The sequence below is a fragment of the Falco punctatus genome (genome assembly GCF_963210335.1).
Source record: "Falco punctatus genome assembly, chromosome: 4".
Taxonomy (NCBI): domain Eukaryota; kingdom Metazoa; phylum Chordata; class Aves; order Falconiformes; family Falconidae; genus Falco; species Falco punctatus.
In genome coordinates, this window is record NC_137583.1 from 112135604 (window position 1) to 112151122 (window position 15519).

The 15519-nt window shown below is 40.1% G+C and overlaps 1 protein-coding gene across 2 annotated transcripts in view; it reads right to left on the bottom strand.

Moving 5' to 3' along the window:
• The window catches only part of SP4 (Sp4 transcription factor), a 44780-nt gene that overhangs the window by 11885 nt on the left and 17376 nt on the right, over positions 1-15519 (bottom strand). The window contains exons 1-3 of one of the 2 annotated variants that reach the window (XM_080382875.1): positions 15058-15511; positions 14855-14955; positions 12799-14356 (exon numbers count right to left, since the gene is read on the bottom strand). In XM_080382875.1, coding sequence (XP_080239001.1) covers positions 12799-14356; positions 14855-14935 — 1639 coding nt within the window. In that variant the 5' untranslated portion in view covers positions 14936-14955; positions 15058-15511. Of the gene's footprint in view, positions 1-12798; positions 14357-14854; positions 14956-15057; positions 15512-15519 lie in introns of those variants that run through there. The other variant, XM_080382874.1, reaches the window with a different exon arrangement.

Sequence of the window (15519 nt, forward strand, 5' to 3'; positions counted from 1 at the left end):
GGCTGGAGGGGCGCAAGGAACTGGGAGGGGACACAGCCAAGGCAGTTGACCCGAACTAGCCAAAGAGGTATTCCATACCATGGGATGTCATGCCCAGGTGTATATACCTGGAGGGTTGGCCGGGGTGGGCAGAATGTTGCTCAGGGAGGGGCTGGGCATCTGCTGGCAGGTGGTGAGCAGTTGCATTGTGTGCCCTGTGTTCCTTTCTTCCTTTCCCTCTGGATTTTATTCTTTTCCTTGCCCTTTTCATTGCAACTGTTATTATCATCGTTATTATTGTTATTTCGTTGTTATTCTATTTCAATTATTAAGTTGTTCTTACCTCAACCCTTGAGTTTTACATTCCTTTCCAACTCTCCTCCCCATCCCTCTCGGTGAGGGGGGAGTGAGCAAATGGCTTCACGGTACTTAATGACCAGCTAGGGTTAAACTACGACAGGCTTCAAAGCTAATTTGCAAAACAATAACTCCTATAACACCACCTGAATTATTAAAGAAAGCTAATGCCTAGTACCTAGGAAGTACTTTCCTATAGAAAGTAGGGCAAACATTTAGGTTATTAGGCTTGGCCACCCATCATAAGCCAAAACAAGTTTCCTTTCAGTACTTATTGCACCTGCATCCCTATTCTCATTCACCTGAAGTAGCAAGCATGAAAAACTACTCTGAGGCAAGCAGGGCAGAAAGGGAAGAAAAAGATTTAACTGTAATGATCCACAGAAATCATGGTTATAAACATGGATCTTCGAAGGATGAGAAATTTAAGACTAAGAAAAGGACACTAACTTTCTGGTACTTAGTTCCCCAGAATAATTTGTTTAGATTTCCTGTTGCTGTTGTGTAACCGGTGTTCAGCAGCCAAAAAGATGACAGCAGTAATGACAGAAGTTCTCTCAGTTGTGTGCACCTTACTGAAAAATCTGAGAAACACAAGTGCAAATTGCACTTGTACCTAAAGCCAGAGCAGCTAACGTTGAGAGGAAAAAAAATAAAAATTGTTCAACTGCAAACTCTAAAAGTGAAACACAAGGTTGCAACTGACATTCATAATTCCACGTATATTACTACAGGACAACTAAGTAAAGTTAATGACAGTCCGCAGAGTCCCAGAGCTCTACAAACACCAGAGCTGATGCAGCAACTCACCCATTCAACAACTTACTAATGCAAGGCAATGGGGGAAAAGAGGTTTCTAATTTATATATGTTTGTATATATATAGATAAGTATATTATGAAGACTATGCAATTCAGTGCTACATAAACGGCACGCAGACAATTCTGCCCTCTCTTCTACCCTGAAGCAGTGGTTTATAAAGACTTAGGAAGAAACACTATGTACAGAGGAAAAAATTCCCAGAACAGAAACTGTACAAGGGCTGATGAAAGGGACCCACACAGTCTGTACAGATCAGTTTGGAGTAGAGTGAGGAACTTGGATTCACCCAACTACTACAAGAAATTTGGGTCATCACAGCACATCACTGTGTACAGATGCTCCTACAAGCAGGAAACTTCCAGTGCGAACTGCAGCATCAACTAGATATCTGTCTTTTCTACCTCGTACAGGGGGGCTTGGCAGCAAGTTTCTATCTTTTGTCTGCTGCTGACTTGTACAAGATTTGTGAGTACTTATCCTCTCCTCCAAAATTTTCATGTATCAAATATCTTAGTGTGTTCAAGAATCAGTGAACAGCATCATAATTAAGCTTACCTTCTGTGCAAAAAACGACTTAAAAGCAGGAGATTTAAGGAAAGTAAAAAGCAAGTTTAAGGGTTTTAAACACCTTAAAAAAACCTGAAATTACCTCCTTTTGTGGAAGAATCTTACTGGCAATGCAAAGACAAAACACAATGCCCAAAGTTTCATGACTGTACTCTACTGACTTTTCAGAAATGTAAAGTTTTACCCAAGTGCTTTAGGATAACCTGAAGTTATTTCAACACTTTGAGACAGAAAAGGGCTTTTCCCAGCTGTTGGTATCTTCCATTAAACTGAAAGCTAGTTTTCTTTTTATTACTTTATTAAACACAGAAAAGAGCTACCACAAATACAATACAAAGACCTACACAGAAACAACAATGTAGTCTTGCACAACGAAATAGAGGTTCCAGTCAAAGCAAGGCAATACCTCTGATCGATCTGGATGCTGTGACTTCAGATGGAAAGAAAATATGGTCAATTTATTAGGTATACTAAAGAAGGGGATGGAATCAGAAAAATGACTTGTTATACTGCTGCTAAGGCAAAAGATCCTTCCAAAAACCCCTGATTTTCATCACCATTGAACCCCCCCACCCCCCCCCAAAAAAAAAAAAAAACACCAACAGTCAAAAAGAAAAGTCTGTTTAGGATGAGTGTTCAAGAATACTTCTCTGCAGATGAACACAAGTAGTTCCCTGAATACTGAACCTTAGAGCAAGCAAATGACTGAAAACCCAAGTACCAGCTGTGCTGTAGAATGTCAGATGCACTACATGTACAATAGTAGTGGATCTAAGAAATTGAGGTTTTCGAAGTTACTTTGATGGAACATCTACTACTACCCCATCGCCTCACCCCAACTCTCAGGTTACCCTACAGCTTACAGGCACAACAGGACGTGGCCCAGTTCTTTTTTCCAACTCTTCCCCTTAACTCTGAGAGAGATAGGGCTAGAAAGAAACTTGTTGACTATTAGTCTCCACAGTCTGACTACAGGAGCTCAATACCTGACTAACTGTAACAAAATTTAAAAAAAAAAAAAAAAAAAGGAAAAAAACACAGTCCCAAAGAAATGCCTGTGTTACACACTTCTGCCATATGCAGACAAACCCACTGGTCTCAGGAATTGGGTTTTTTTTAGCATCTTACTTCATTTTCTGTATATTAACATGGAAATAGTAATAGCCTAACGTTGAAAGGACAGAAGGAGGCTGACATGAAAAAATGCAAGCTAAGTTTCCACTCCTTTATTTGTTTTTTTGGCAGTAGGGGTGGGGGTTTTGTGTTTTGTTGGTTTTTGGGTTTTTGTTTGTTTTTTTACTACAGTTTAGCTAGCTTACGTATTTGACACTTGAGCAGAAGGTTTATGAATGCTCTTGAAGTAAACATTTTGGCTATATGAAACTATCTTCATATTGATCAAGATAAAAGTAAATACACCTCTGCACAGGAGGGATTAGTTAACAGGTACATACATGGAAAATCCTCTCAACAGAAAGATAGCCAACTTTAAAACCAGGTAAAGTTGTGCATCAGTTGAAAATCTACTCAGAATAAAAAAAAACCACACACCAAACACTGGCAAGATGATTAAAAATTATCAGAAAAACAAGATTCTTAAAGCATCCTTAAAGACCTTTTACAATAAAAGTAAACATGAGACACAAACCTTGGTTTTATAACCAACTATGGGCAAATAGGCTAACCAACAAAAGATTCATTTGTTTATTAAAGATGCAAAAACTGTAACTTTGTTACAGTCTTCACTGTGCAAGGACCAAAGCAGCTACATATTACAAAAACACAAAAGAAGGGTGATGCAAAGATCTAAGATGCAAAGATCTCTAGGATCCCTTCGAAGTTTGCCATCTTCTTCCGTAACATTGTTATCCCTATAAAACCATAAGCTTAATCAATCTTGTTGGTTCAGAACGAACAGAAGAGCTCAAGGTTTTCATCAGTTACTTCCTGCTGACCAACGAAAAAAAGACAATAAATACCCGCGTTTTCTTAAACTGCAGCATCTTGCTTAAGGGAAAAGCAGTCACATCATCACTTGAAACTACTCCATATTTAAGGAAAGCCAAGACTTGCACCTAACATGTAGGTTAAAACAAGGCGGGTTTTTTTGGCAGAAGGATATTAACTGATCATTTTCTCTTCAAAACACAATGATACTAAGTATGCATGCTGGGATAACATGGTTTACCAATGACCAGCCAATCAAGGTGCATGACTGGTATCCACTATCAGTAGTATTAAACATCACTGGAAACTCCATTCTTAAGAATGGATGCATAGGAAATCCATGTAACCAATAACTATACCCCAAATTAACCTAAGAAGTGCTGGGACACTACAATTCTCAAGAGACTACAGATATCCAGAGCTATTGTTTTGGTGAAAGTGTTATGACAAGAGCAAAATACCAATTATGAAAATTACATTTCATTACTCAGTCCTTACTACTTCCAAAGCCTCTATGCTACAGCATATAAATAAAACAACTCTTAACTAAATTATCCATTAAAATCACAGACCATTGAAAAGTGTAGTTATTTTTCAGTAACAACAGTTGATACTTTAACATTCCCCTTAGAACATGACATTCCATATATAGTTATATTTTTCAAAAATCATAATTGCCATTAAACATTTTTAATATACTAACACAGTAATTGATCCATCTTACCTACCGGTACCAAAATCATATGAAGCTTAGTACTCCATAATTTAAGGTACACTGAGGAAGCTATTGAAATCAGATTTAGATTATGGTTCTTGCAAAGTCCTCACTCTGGGTAGTAATGAAAGAACAAAACGGTTGGCTTAGTGTGGATCTAACCACCCTTAAAATAAAAATATTTCACATCTTCATCAGCCTGTTAGTATCACTTGGTTAGTTTCCTTGACACATTCTGAACAAGAAAATTCAGCCAATTCATTTCCTGCTCTATATGCTCTGATTTCTGATAATAGGCAACCAGAGAGGGGAGAGCAAAACCAGATATTCTCTGAGAGTGCACCTGTATCGATGAAACATTTTTATAAGACCACATACTCTAATAGGGAAATAGTTTTATTAACATTCTTTGAAGACTAAAGAAATTACATTTAATTCTTGAAGTTAATAGCATAGAAACAGCTCATTAGAAACCTATTTCACCTGGCAATCACGAGCAAAGCTGGTACTCAAAATGTTTGCCCTTCCTACTTTATCTACAAGCAATGATGAAGTCATGCCTTGCTAGCGAGTCGTTGTTACCAGGCTGTTCTCCATAGGCAAATTAGCTGAACAGGTAGATTGCACATGCCTTATGCACCAATTTCAGGAATAGTATATTGATATTTTATTGTTAAGCTACCATCACAAAGGCCAACGTTTGTTTTTACCAGCATAGTTTGTTCTTGAACTGTTTCTGCCACTATTTTGGCATTTCAGTTTAAGAAAATCCCACAACCAAAGCAATTTTGTCATTAGAAGACTAAATGCTTCTCCCATAATTACTCTGAAGCATTTGAGAAGGATGCCAATGTTACAGTATTTAGAACACTGTGGTTCTACAACAATTCTCAGCTCAAGGCAACCTGAGAACAGTTGTGACCTTTCATGACTTTGGAAAAAGCATGCTCAATTTCTATACTCCTCCCAACTACACCATCAGAATGCCAAGCAACACACTATGAAGTGAAAAACTAAGACAGACTCTGCATTTTTTTTCTGGTTGTTTTTTTTGGTTGGTTTTTTTTTTGTTTGTTTGGTTTGGGTTTTTTTTTGTGGAAAATAGCTCATTTCTTTGTACTTATCTTTTTACTGCAGATTCCATAGCTTGCAGCTTCTTTCTTTCAAGATGTTTGCTGCAGCTTGCTTGCCAATGAACATCCAGGGAAACACTGGATGTTATTCAAAAAAGAAAGATCATGCAACCACCACTCTTCAGCTCCTTTGACTTCCACCCTTGGTATTTATATTTGCCAGTTTGCTTGCATATACCATGGCTATTTTAAACCCTTTTCAGCTTGTTACCACTTACAGACATCCCTCCTTACTTTGCTACACAACTTACCGAGTTCTGCTCATACATAAAGCACATTAACGCAAGCAGTGAGACCCACAGGTTACATGTCATGAAAATGCATTTTCTACCGTTCAACAATGTAAAGTGTAATATTCTAGGACTTCAGACTAAACACTTTCCCCTCCCTCGATAACAAGCATATGTGATAGAGATAATAGAAGATTGAGTGGTATAAAGGTGAATCAAACTTTTAATTTTTCACAATACAGGAGTTTGAGAACATTAAATAAAAATGTATCTTACATAACAATTAAGACTATTTATTGCAGACTTGTATTGAACATGTAAAAAAATTACTCAGACTCAAAAAAGACAAATTCACAGAAGATAAATTAATCGAGGATCATTAAATATATTTTTTAAAAAAAATCCCACTTCTGACTCGGGAAGATCTGAGGTGCAGAAGATCACTGAATAGTGGGAAGAGTATCTGAGCAGATTATTCTTGCATGCATCACCTGCAGTCAGCATCAGACAGGGTCAGAAACACCTTTGATTCTTACATTCATAGAAGCACAGAATGGTTTGGGTCAGACAGGACCTTTAAATATCATGTAGTTCCAACTCCTCTGCCACAGGCAGGGCCATCTTCCACTAGACCAGGTTGCTCAAAGCCCTACCTCACCTGGCCTTGAACACTTCCAGGGATGGAGCATTCACAACTTCTCTCAACAACCTGTTCCAGCATCTCACCACCCTCACAATAAAGTATGTCTTCCTTATGTCCAATCTACACCTACCCTTTTCAGTTTAAAACCACTGCCCTTTGTCCTATGACAACAGGCAAGCCTTGGTAAAAAGTCTGCATCTGCCTTATCAGCTCCCTTTGTATATCAAAGGGCTGCAATGGGTCTCCCCAGAGCCTTCTCTTCACCAGTCTGAACAAACCAAATTCCCTCAGCCTTTCTTCATAGAAGATGTGTTCCAGATCCTCTGATCATTTTCATGGCCTTCCTCTGGACCTGCTCTAACAGGTCCATGCCTGTCTTCTACTGAAGACCCGAGAACTGGACACAGTACCACAGATGAGGTCTCACAAGAGTGGAAAAGAAGGAGAGAATCACATCCCTTGACCTGCTGGCCTTGCTTCTTTTTATGTGGACCAGGATAGAATCGGCTTTCTGGGCTGCAAGCAGACATTGCTGGCTTACATCCAGTTCTTCGTGTACCAATATCCCCAAGTCTTTCTCTACAGGGCTGCTCTCAATCCATCCATCACCCAGCCTGTACTGATATTGGGGATTGGCCCAACTGAGGTGCAGGGCCTTGTACTTGGCTTTGCTGAACTGCATGAAGTTCACATTGGCCCACTTCTCAAGCTTGTCAAGGTCGCTCCATATGGCATCCCTTCCCTTACGCACATACATTGCACCACTCACCTTGGTGTCATCCACAGACTTGCTGAAGGTGCACTCAGTCCCACTATGTCATTAATAAAAACACTGAACAATGGTCCCTGAGGAACATCACTGATTCTCCATTTGGAAACTGAGCCATTGATGGCAACTCTTTGTGGCCAATCCAGCCAATTCCTTACCCATCAATTAGTTAATCCATACAACCCATAACTCTCAAAGGCTATCTTGTGGGGCCGTGTCAAAGGCCTTGTGTAAGTCATGCTAGATGATAATCAGCTGCTCTTCCCTTACCTACCAACACCATCACAGAAGGCAGCCAGATTAGTCAGCACAATTTGCCTTTTGTAAAGCCATGCTCGCTGTCTCTAAACATCTTTGTCACCCACATGCCTCAAACATAGCTTCCAGGAGGATCTGTTTCATGGTCTTACCAGGCAGAGCGGTGAGGCTGCCTGGTTGGTAGCTCCCAGGCTCCTCCTTTTTACTCTTTCTAAAAATGGGTGTAATATTTCCTCTTTTCCTATTCCTGAGTTACATGCATCAAATCTTATGTATAATTTTATTTCTGTTTGAAGAATTTGGTAGAATGTTTCAAACTCCTCTGCAAAGTTTGAACCAGAATGACAGTAATATCTAAACAACGTCCTCAGCCTTTGAACAGTAAGTCATAAAACTAGCGACTGTCACACAAGAAGAGTTAAGAAAGAAAGAAAGGGAAGAGAAAGCCTCGAAGACAGGCTGAAGCTGGATGGAGACAAATAAGAAAAGGCACAAGAAAATGGGAGGCCTGAGGTACAACTACCTCAAAGTGCATAACTACAAAGAACAGTGCAAGGGAAGTAGCTACTCAAAGAGAAAAGTGCCTTAGTGACTCACATTACTACAGCATATGAAACAGAAGGGTAAGGTTCATGATGTTTTTAAAGTGCCCCAATAGGAACACTTGGTATTGAACTTAATTGTCATTAGTAACTAGTTTAGAGTACACAGCACACCCTGGTTATTTTGGTGGATGAACACCAAATGCCCCATAATTCAGACCATGCCACTACTCATCTTAAAAAAAATGGCCTGAAGTTGAGTTGCAAAATGATGGAATCTGGTGACTTTTGGCTAAAGCAACTAACAAAGCTTGGACTAACCACACAAAATACAAGTAATATTTTCCACTATTTTTAAAACAAAAGTGTCTCATACACTTTGGTATGGGACAAGCACCTTCATCATCATGTATCAAAAGCTCTTCAAGATAAATAATTAAGCTAGACACAAGTCTGATCTATTACTTTTTTTCCCCCCCAAGAAACAGGAAGTTATTCTGAAAAGACATCATCTCCACAACTACCATTAGATTCCCACTGTCAGCAAAAACAATTAACAAGTTCAGAAAAAGCTTGTGACCTCTTCTGAAGGCTCCAGTGAAAGAAATCCTACATGCAGAATGCAAAATTCTACAGATGCCATTAATACTCAGCATTTTCTTACAGTTTAACTGGTCTGTTTTATCTCACCCCATATTCTTCAGCATCCACAAATGTCCACATTTTGTGCTATTCCTAAAACAAACTCCAGTGTGCTGAGTTACAAAAAACAACTGAGCCCACCAAAAGGAAACGGTTTTATGAAGTACATATTTTTCTTAGAAGCATCTAGTACTAAAATAAGTTCCTCCCACGTAGTCACTTACATTGTCAATTAACACATCCAGATAAATAGTGCCTGAAAATAAGCTTCAAGGCGGCAAAGGATATGTTCTTTTAAGAAGGGGATGCGGGACAGGAATCCTTTGAACTCGCATCTACAGCTATCACAGCAGAAGCCTCAAAAAAAGGCAAAGGAACTAGTACCTGCTTGTCCCCAAGCTCACAGGGGCTAAATTCAAGAAGTCACCACCTATCAACATTAAAGGCCATGTCATTCCACCCGGAATCGTGCATAAACCAACAACAATTCACACAGCACTGAAGAAAGGCAGTTTCCTTTGTACAGAACTAGGCTGCTTAGAGGCTGTGACAGGTACTGATCTCATAGCAAGGCAGGTACTTGTAGATCCCTGCATGCTCAAATAAACACAGTTGCTTTTATGAAGTCCATTGATTGTTTGATTAGTACTTAATTAAATAATTGTTTAAAAAATCTGTTTTTAAGGCTCGGATACTTAGGTTCTATTTCTCATCCAGCTTTCTTCTATACATCTAATTACTCCTTTGACTAACACTCTGCACATCTCAACAAAACTTCACAGAATAATGTAGACTGGAAGGGTTCTCTGGAGGTCATCTGGTCCAGCCACCCTGCTCAAGCACGTCTACCTACAGCAAGTTGTCCAGAACCATGTCCAGACAGCTTCTGAATATCTCCAAAGATGGACAGTCCACAACCTCTCTGAGCAATTTGTCAGTGCTTAGTCACTCTACCAGGAAAAAAAATATTTTCCTCTACATCACAAATAAGAGTTCTCCCTCAAGCCAGAAAGTGAAAGGACGGGAGAACTTCTCTTGGTTTGCCCTGCTTTTTGCCCACACACAACATACAACCCAAACTACCACACTTACAAGAACAACGGTTGAATTTTTACTGAAAAAGACAAGAACAACAAAATCTAAACGCACTTACTCATCTTGCTTGGTTTACAGTAGAGCCTACACACCTTGGGACCAGAGACTTTGAGTAACAACATTTACAAAAAGCAGACCAAAATATAGTATTTACTTGCAGATTTTAATTTTTTTTTCTTCCCAATGTGAAAACTGTCTCTTTTGAAATTTGTAATTCATTCAAAAAAAAAAACCACACCAAAAAAACTCTCAAACTAGTTCTATAGCTTATTTCCAGAACAATTTTAAACTAAGAATTTTTGTTATTTGCAGTTATTTCAAATTTTATTGCTTTACTAACTAATTTAGTAATATGAAAAGCTAAGAAAAAGGTACCTGAAATTACCCCATTGTAGAAATAACTAGGAAAACCAATGTTCATGGAACAGAACTACAACACAAATAAAAGAACAGTTATTTCAGACAACTACTTACTGTGATTTCTGTGGGGTTCCCCTCCCTGAAACTCAGCTGCCTTGATCATTTGGGTTTGCTTTAAAGACAAAGGAACTTTGGGGTTTTTTTCCCCTAACAAAGTCAGAGCACCTGAATCAATGCAAGGGGAAGAGTCCTTCCCTCAGTCTCTTCCCTGACACTTTCTGCACATCCTCCATATGGCTCATTTCTAACAGCTACTTCCACTCCTCATTTCTAGCTAATGATCCACTTCTGGATAATTCAATTAATGTACAAAAGAGTTCACACTGACAAGCTCAGGTACTGCGGAAAAAGAATGGAAATACCAGTCTGCAGACGTTGAGGTAATCAAGTGGTTTATTTTTTCAAAAGGTTTCCTGTAACAATAATAGCAAAAAAACATTTCAAATAAAAAACAGCAAATCTGAGGAAGTTAGTAGCCCTGATCAAGACAGCTTATTTCTTATAAGTGGCAAGCAAACTTTAGATTTTGCCATGTTTGTAATCTTCTGTTTAATAACCATTCATTCCTTGAATACTTAATATAGCATGAAGAACTGCACATCATGCTCCTCATTCTCCTTTCCATGCTACCATGTCTCCCATTCCCAGAGTGTAGCATCAGGAAGTTTCATAGGAAAGAAGTAGAGATAAACAAGAGAAGGAAATAACAACTAATCTCTCACGTTCTGAAAGATTGTTCTTTCTCCATAACCTCAAGCCTTGGGGAACAGAAATAGTACCTTTTATATGAAGAAATGGTCACTTTATATGAGGATTAACTGCTGCTAGCATCAAATTAAAAGCGCTATGGAAACAGCCATGGGAGGGGGCAAAAGGTGGAGGGGAATTCAATGGTCACAAAACTTATTAGTTAACATACGAATCCTGTATGACTAAGGCTTGGCTTCACTAGGACCATACTTGTGACTCATTCCCCTTCTTTCATCCTCAGTTACAAATATCAATCCCTTCATTTTCCAAAAGACATCACCTGCAAGCAGAGGTGCAGTCAAGATACCTGAGCAAAATTATATTCAGAATCTCTTGTTCTAGTATCTACTAGTGCGTACTGAAGAGTTGTACACCATTAGTAAGCAGGAAAAAACCCAACAGAACTGCATGCAGAAAAGTTTCTTCCTGCCCCCACAAATCCAGGCTGTTCTCAAAGCATGCTTCCTATGAAGCCCCTTATTGAAGTAGGGACTTCTGTCTACAATAGTCAACCACCACCTTCTCATAAAGAAAAAAATTTGTCCAAGGCAAATTGGACTGCAAGATATAGCAGCTGGTCAGCTCCGGCTAACAGAAACTTTTGAACCATTACAGCTAAACACAAGGTCAAGATTTTAATTCTTATTACCCAGATTAAGATTTCTGTAACGCTCCTTAAGTACGCCAGGTTTAGTGCAACCCAGCTCTTAGTATTTCAACCTGCCATCAAGTGCCAAAGCGTACCACAGCAGAGGGAATTCTCCTAATGGCATATTCCTTATTACCAAACTATGCTTAGCATCCTCAGTAATGTTTCAATTAAAGGGAACAATCCTTTGCCCAGTTAAACATTTTTCATTTAGCACAGGATTATCAAAAAAACCCACAACCAATTAAGAGTCAATATGATACTAACACTTGTTTATGCAGACTGGACAGTAGGTAAACACGAGGGTTTTTTCTTACAGTTTTATCCTAAAAAACTGTGTCTATAGTCAGGTTGCTGTTAAGACAAGAGTCTATTGTAACTACTACAAGAGAAGACTTTTACTTGTATGAAATAAAACCAAGCTCATGTAAGCAGTTATCAGACTGACAGAGAGAACCCCTAAATCAAGTTTAACCTGAAAGGTTAAAAGTCTGCAAATTTTACATATAGTTGCCCTTGCAGGTCGTTGCAGAGATCTTGCTCAGAATTTGCTTTAGAACTAAGCTCTGTTATCTGTCCTAGACCTTTTAATAGCTCCTTTCCCAACTATTAGACCAGCATAACCAAACAGGCATTTCATAATACATATCAAAAGTTCATCAACAAGTACTGGGGTACAGTTACCAGTACTGTATTAAAAAAAAAAAAAAAAAAGTCACAGAAGCTATGCTGTGCGTAAGCATACCTTATTCCACTCCATCTCTTTGCAGAGCTCAAACTTTTAAGGAAACAACTTTAGAAGCTAGTCCAGAATGCAAATAGTTCCACACAAACACATGCCATGCCAAGATATCCCAGTTCACATACTGTCACTCTTCTCACCCTATATCCCCCAAGCAGAGAATGGGATTACGGCTTGGTTGGAAAATGCTTTTTGTTATTTTTTTTTTTAAACGTATCAAAGCTCTAACAGTAAAGTTTCATGTTCACTCCCACAGCCTACAAATCTTTAGTAAGATGGAGAACAAGATCGTTTAAGGATAGTTATCCAATACAAAGTTCCATTTCAATTGTCCCAACTCAATGTTTAGGAGAAGCGTCAGCTATTTTAAAACCTGAATTTTAGAGATAAGTATAAGGTATTTCCTCACAGTTCAAGGGTTTGATGTTCGTTACAGAAAATCCTGACGATAGTATTAATTTCAAACTGTCCAGTATTCTTGCAATAGTAAAAACACCCAACAAAACAAAACGAATCTGAAACTTTGTCAGACCACTCACCCGCAACACTGGTAATGGTAACAGGAACTCCTTGAACTTGCACACCCGCAGCACCCAGGTTGGCAACACTTACTGTTTGAAGATTAGGTACTGAAGCAAGCTGGGCAGCGTTCAGAGTGATGGGGGTACCAGCAACAGCCACTGGTGCAATCTGGGCAATGGTTGTGCCACCACTTGAAGACACAGGGGTAATGGTTAGCTGTTGGGGTAACCCAGCATTTTGAACTTGAAGATTTGAAAGGCTTTGCAGATTCTGAACCTGTACAGTTTGCCAGCTGATTTGCCCTGATGGTGTTAAAGTTGGAGCCCTGATGAGCACCTGAGTTGGACTTACTGCCTGCAGCTGAACGTTCTGCAAAGGCTGCTGCTGGATGGTCTGTATAGTCTGCCCTGACTGGAGCTGAAATGACTGTGGAGGAATGGCCTGAATAATCTGCTGTTGAGGCTGCTGGATCTGGATCTGCTGCAGAATAGGCTGACCTACGATTTGGACCTGCTGAAGCGAACCTGACTGATCCTGGACGTTCTGTAGTCCATTGGATTGCAGCTGACTGGAGCTCTGGGCTTCAGAGTCTGTAGCAGGTGTCTGAGATTCTTCAGTGGTCTGCTCTGAACTGCTGCCTGCTGTGCTTGTGTATTGGCCTGTTTCTGCAGAGCTTACTAGCGTGTCACTGCTAGTTAGAGATGTCGAGGCAGTTGTTGTAGAGGTGGAAGATGAGGAGGGAGACTCTGGCATTGTACTGACAGAGGCAGAAGTGACGGGTGTAGAAGCCAGCTGATTTCCGTTGGAAACTCCGCTCTCTGTAGACTGGCCAACTTGACCTGAGCCTCCTCCAGCTGCCACATTATTTATCACAGGCAATGCTAGCGTTACCCCACCAATGTTTATAGGTAACGTCGTTACAACTTGCGCCTGAGTACCAGGAATAGTTTGCAGTTGTAGTGGTATGGAAACACCAGGCCTAATTTGGACTGGAACTGTCTGATTTGCTAGGTTTTGAGCAATAACATTCCCCGAAGCTGTCCTGTTTGCAGTTGTGAGGATAGCTTGATTATTCCCTGCAGGAATAAGCTGAATTTGACCCTGTATGTCTTGCAGACCAGTAGCATTAGATGGATTGATTTGAAGTTGTTGACCTTCTGTTGTCTGAATCTGTGGAATCACTTGGTATTGGACACTACCGCTTGGATTTTGTACTTGAATGACCTGGAATTGTCCAGGGGTTGTTGCAGAAGAATTGCCCGATTTGGTTTTTGAAGGAGATGCACTTCCATTGTTACTGCTGGAGGGACTTGCTGCACTTGAGGCAACAGAAGATCCTTGTTGAGCAACATTATTTTCTTTTGAAGCAGAAGGAGCAGCAGCAACAAGCTGCCAAGCATTTCCAGCAAGCTGAGTTGTTACCAATTCTAACTGCTGTGGCTGATTCTGAAGCTGCACCAAACCTTGATTCGGATCTATAATAATCTGCTGCTGTCCAGTTCCTTGATTCTCACCAGGAGTTCCTATTTTGCTGCAAGTGGCTGCTAACAAAGCGAGAGGTGAAGGCTGAGAATCCTATCCGTAAAGAGAGAAAACAGAACAGATTCAGAAGAGCATGAGTACGAACCATCAGAAGTAAGCATTAAGGTTTACACAGGAAGCAGAAAAAAAAAGTGCTTCTGCACAGAGACCAATAAGACAGCGCTGATTAAGGAAGTGTGTATTTCTGTAAATAATTTTTAAACGTAAAGCCCTCAATCATCAATGAGTATGTGACAGCCATGACCTCAACTGCATCCTCAATTTAGTCTTCCCCACCCCCTAAAATGAAGAAAAATACTAAAAATCTTTCTATTACAGAAGAAGCAGCTGATCACTAAAAAACGCAATAAAAAAATTAAAAAACAAACAAATGAAAAAACCAAACGTGTCCAGGCAGTAAAAATATTGCACTAAACCATGTTTCATCCAACTCAAAGAAAGATGCCCTGAGCAGGAAATGCTGTTAGCTGAACATTTCATTTTAAATGCTAATAGTTTGGGCACTTCCCTATTCGGGTGTGTGTGCTTTACCTGTGAGCCTCCAGTTTTCCCTTTTTTATTATTATTGTTGTTATTCTCTGCCTCAGGAGATTTCTCTCCCTCTGTGGGCATAGTTTCCTCCTTCTTTTGATCTGCAAAAATATCAAGTGTAACAGGTTAATTATTCACCTTCATTTATACAGTAACAAAACCTCCGAGCATATCCTTTTTGGTTCCCAGCTTGTCGCCTTTACCTCTCCATAAAAACAACAGGGCAAATCGCTATTACAAAAGAACGAGTCCTAAGAAACGTGGTTTGAAACCCAACCCATGGGGGCTGGAGAGTTAACACCCAGAAAGGGGAGGTTTGGTTTCCTCTCCCAGAGACAGCAGGAAAAAACCACCCACAACCCTCCTCCTCCTCCTGCCCCCTAAAGCATCGACGGCCACTCAGTGGCCGTCGATGCTTTAGGGGGCAGGAGGAGGGTTGTGCATGGGAGGGAAAGAGGGAGGAAAAGAGGAATGAAGGAGGGAGGGATGTGCACAGGAGGGAGGGTTAGCGAAGAAAGGGGGAATGGAGGAGGGAGGTACGGAGGAGGCAAGTCGGAGGGGCAGGCAGGGGAGGCAGAGAAGAAAGGGGGCATGAGAGGAAGCAGCACGGATGGGCGGAGGGGCAGCAAGCGAAGAGCGGGGTAAGAAGGGGGAGAAGCGGGGAT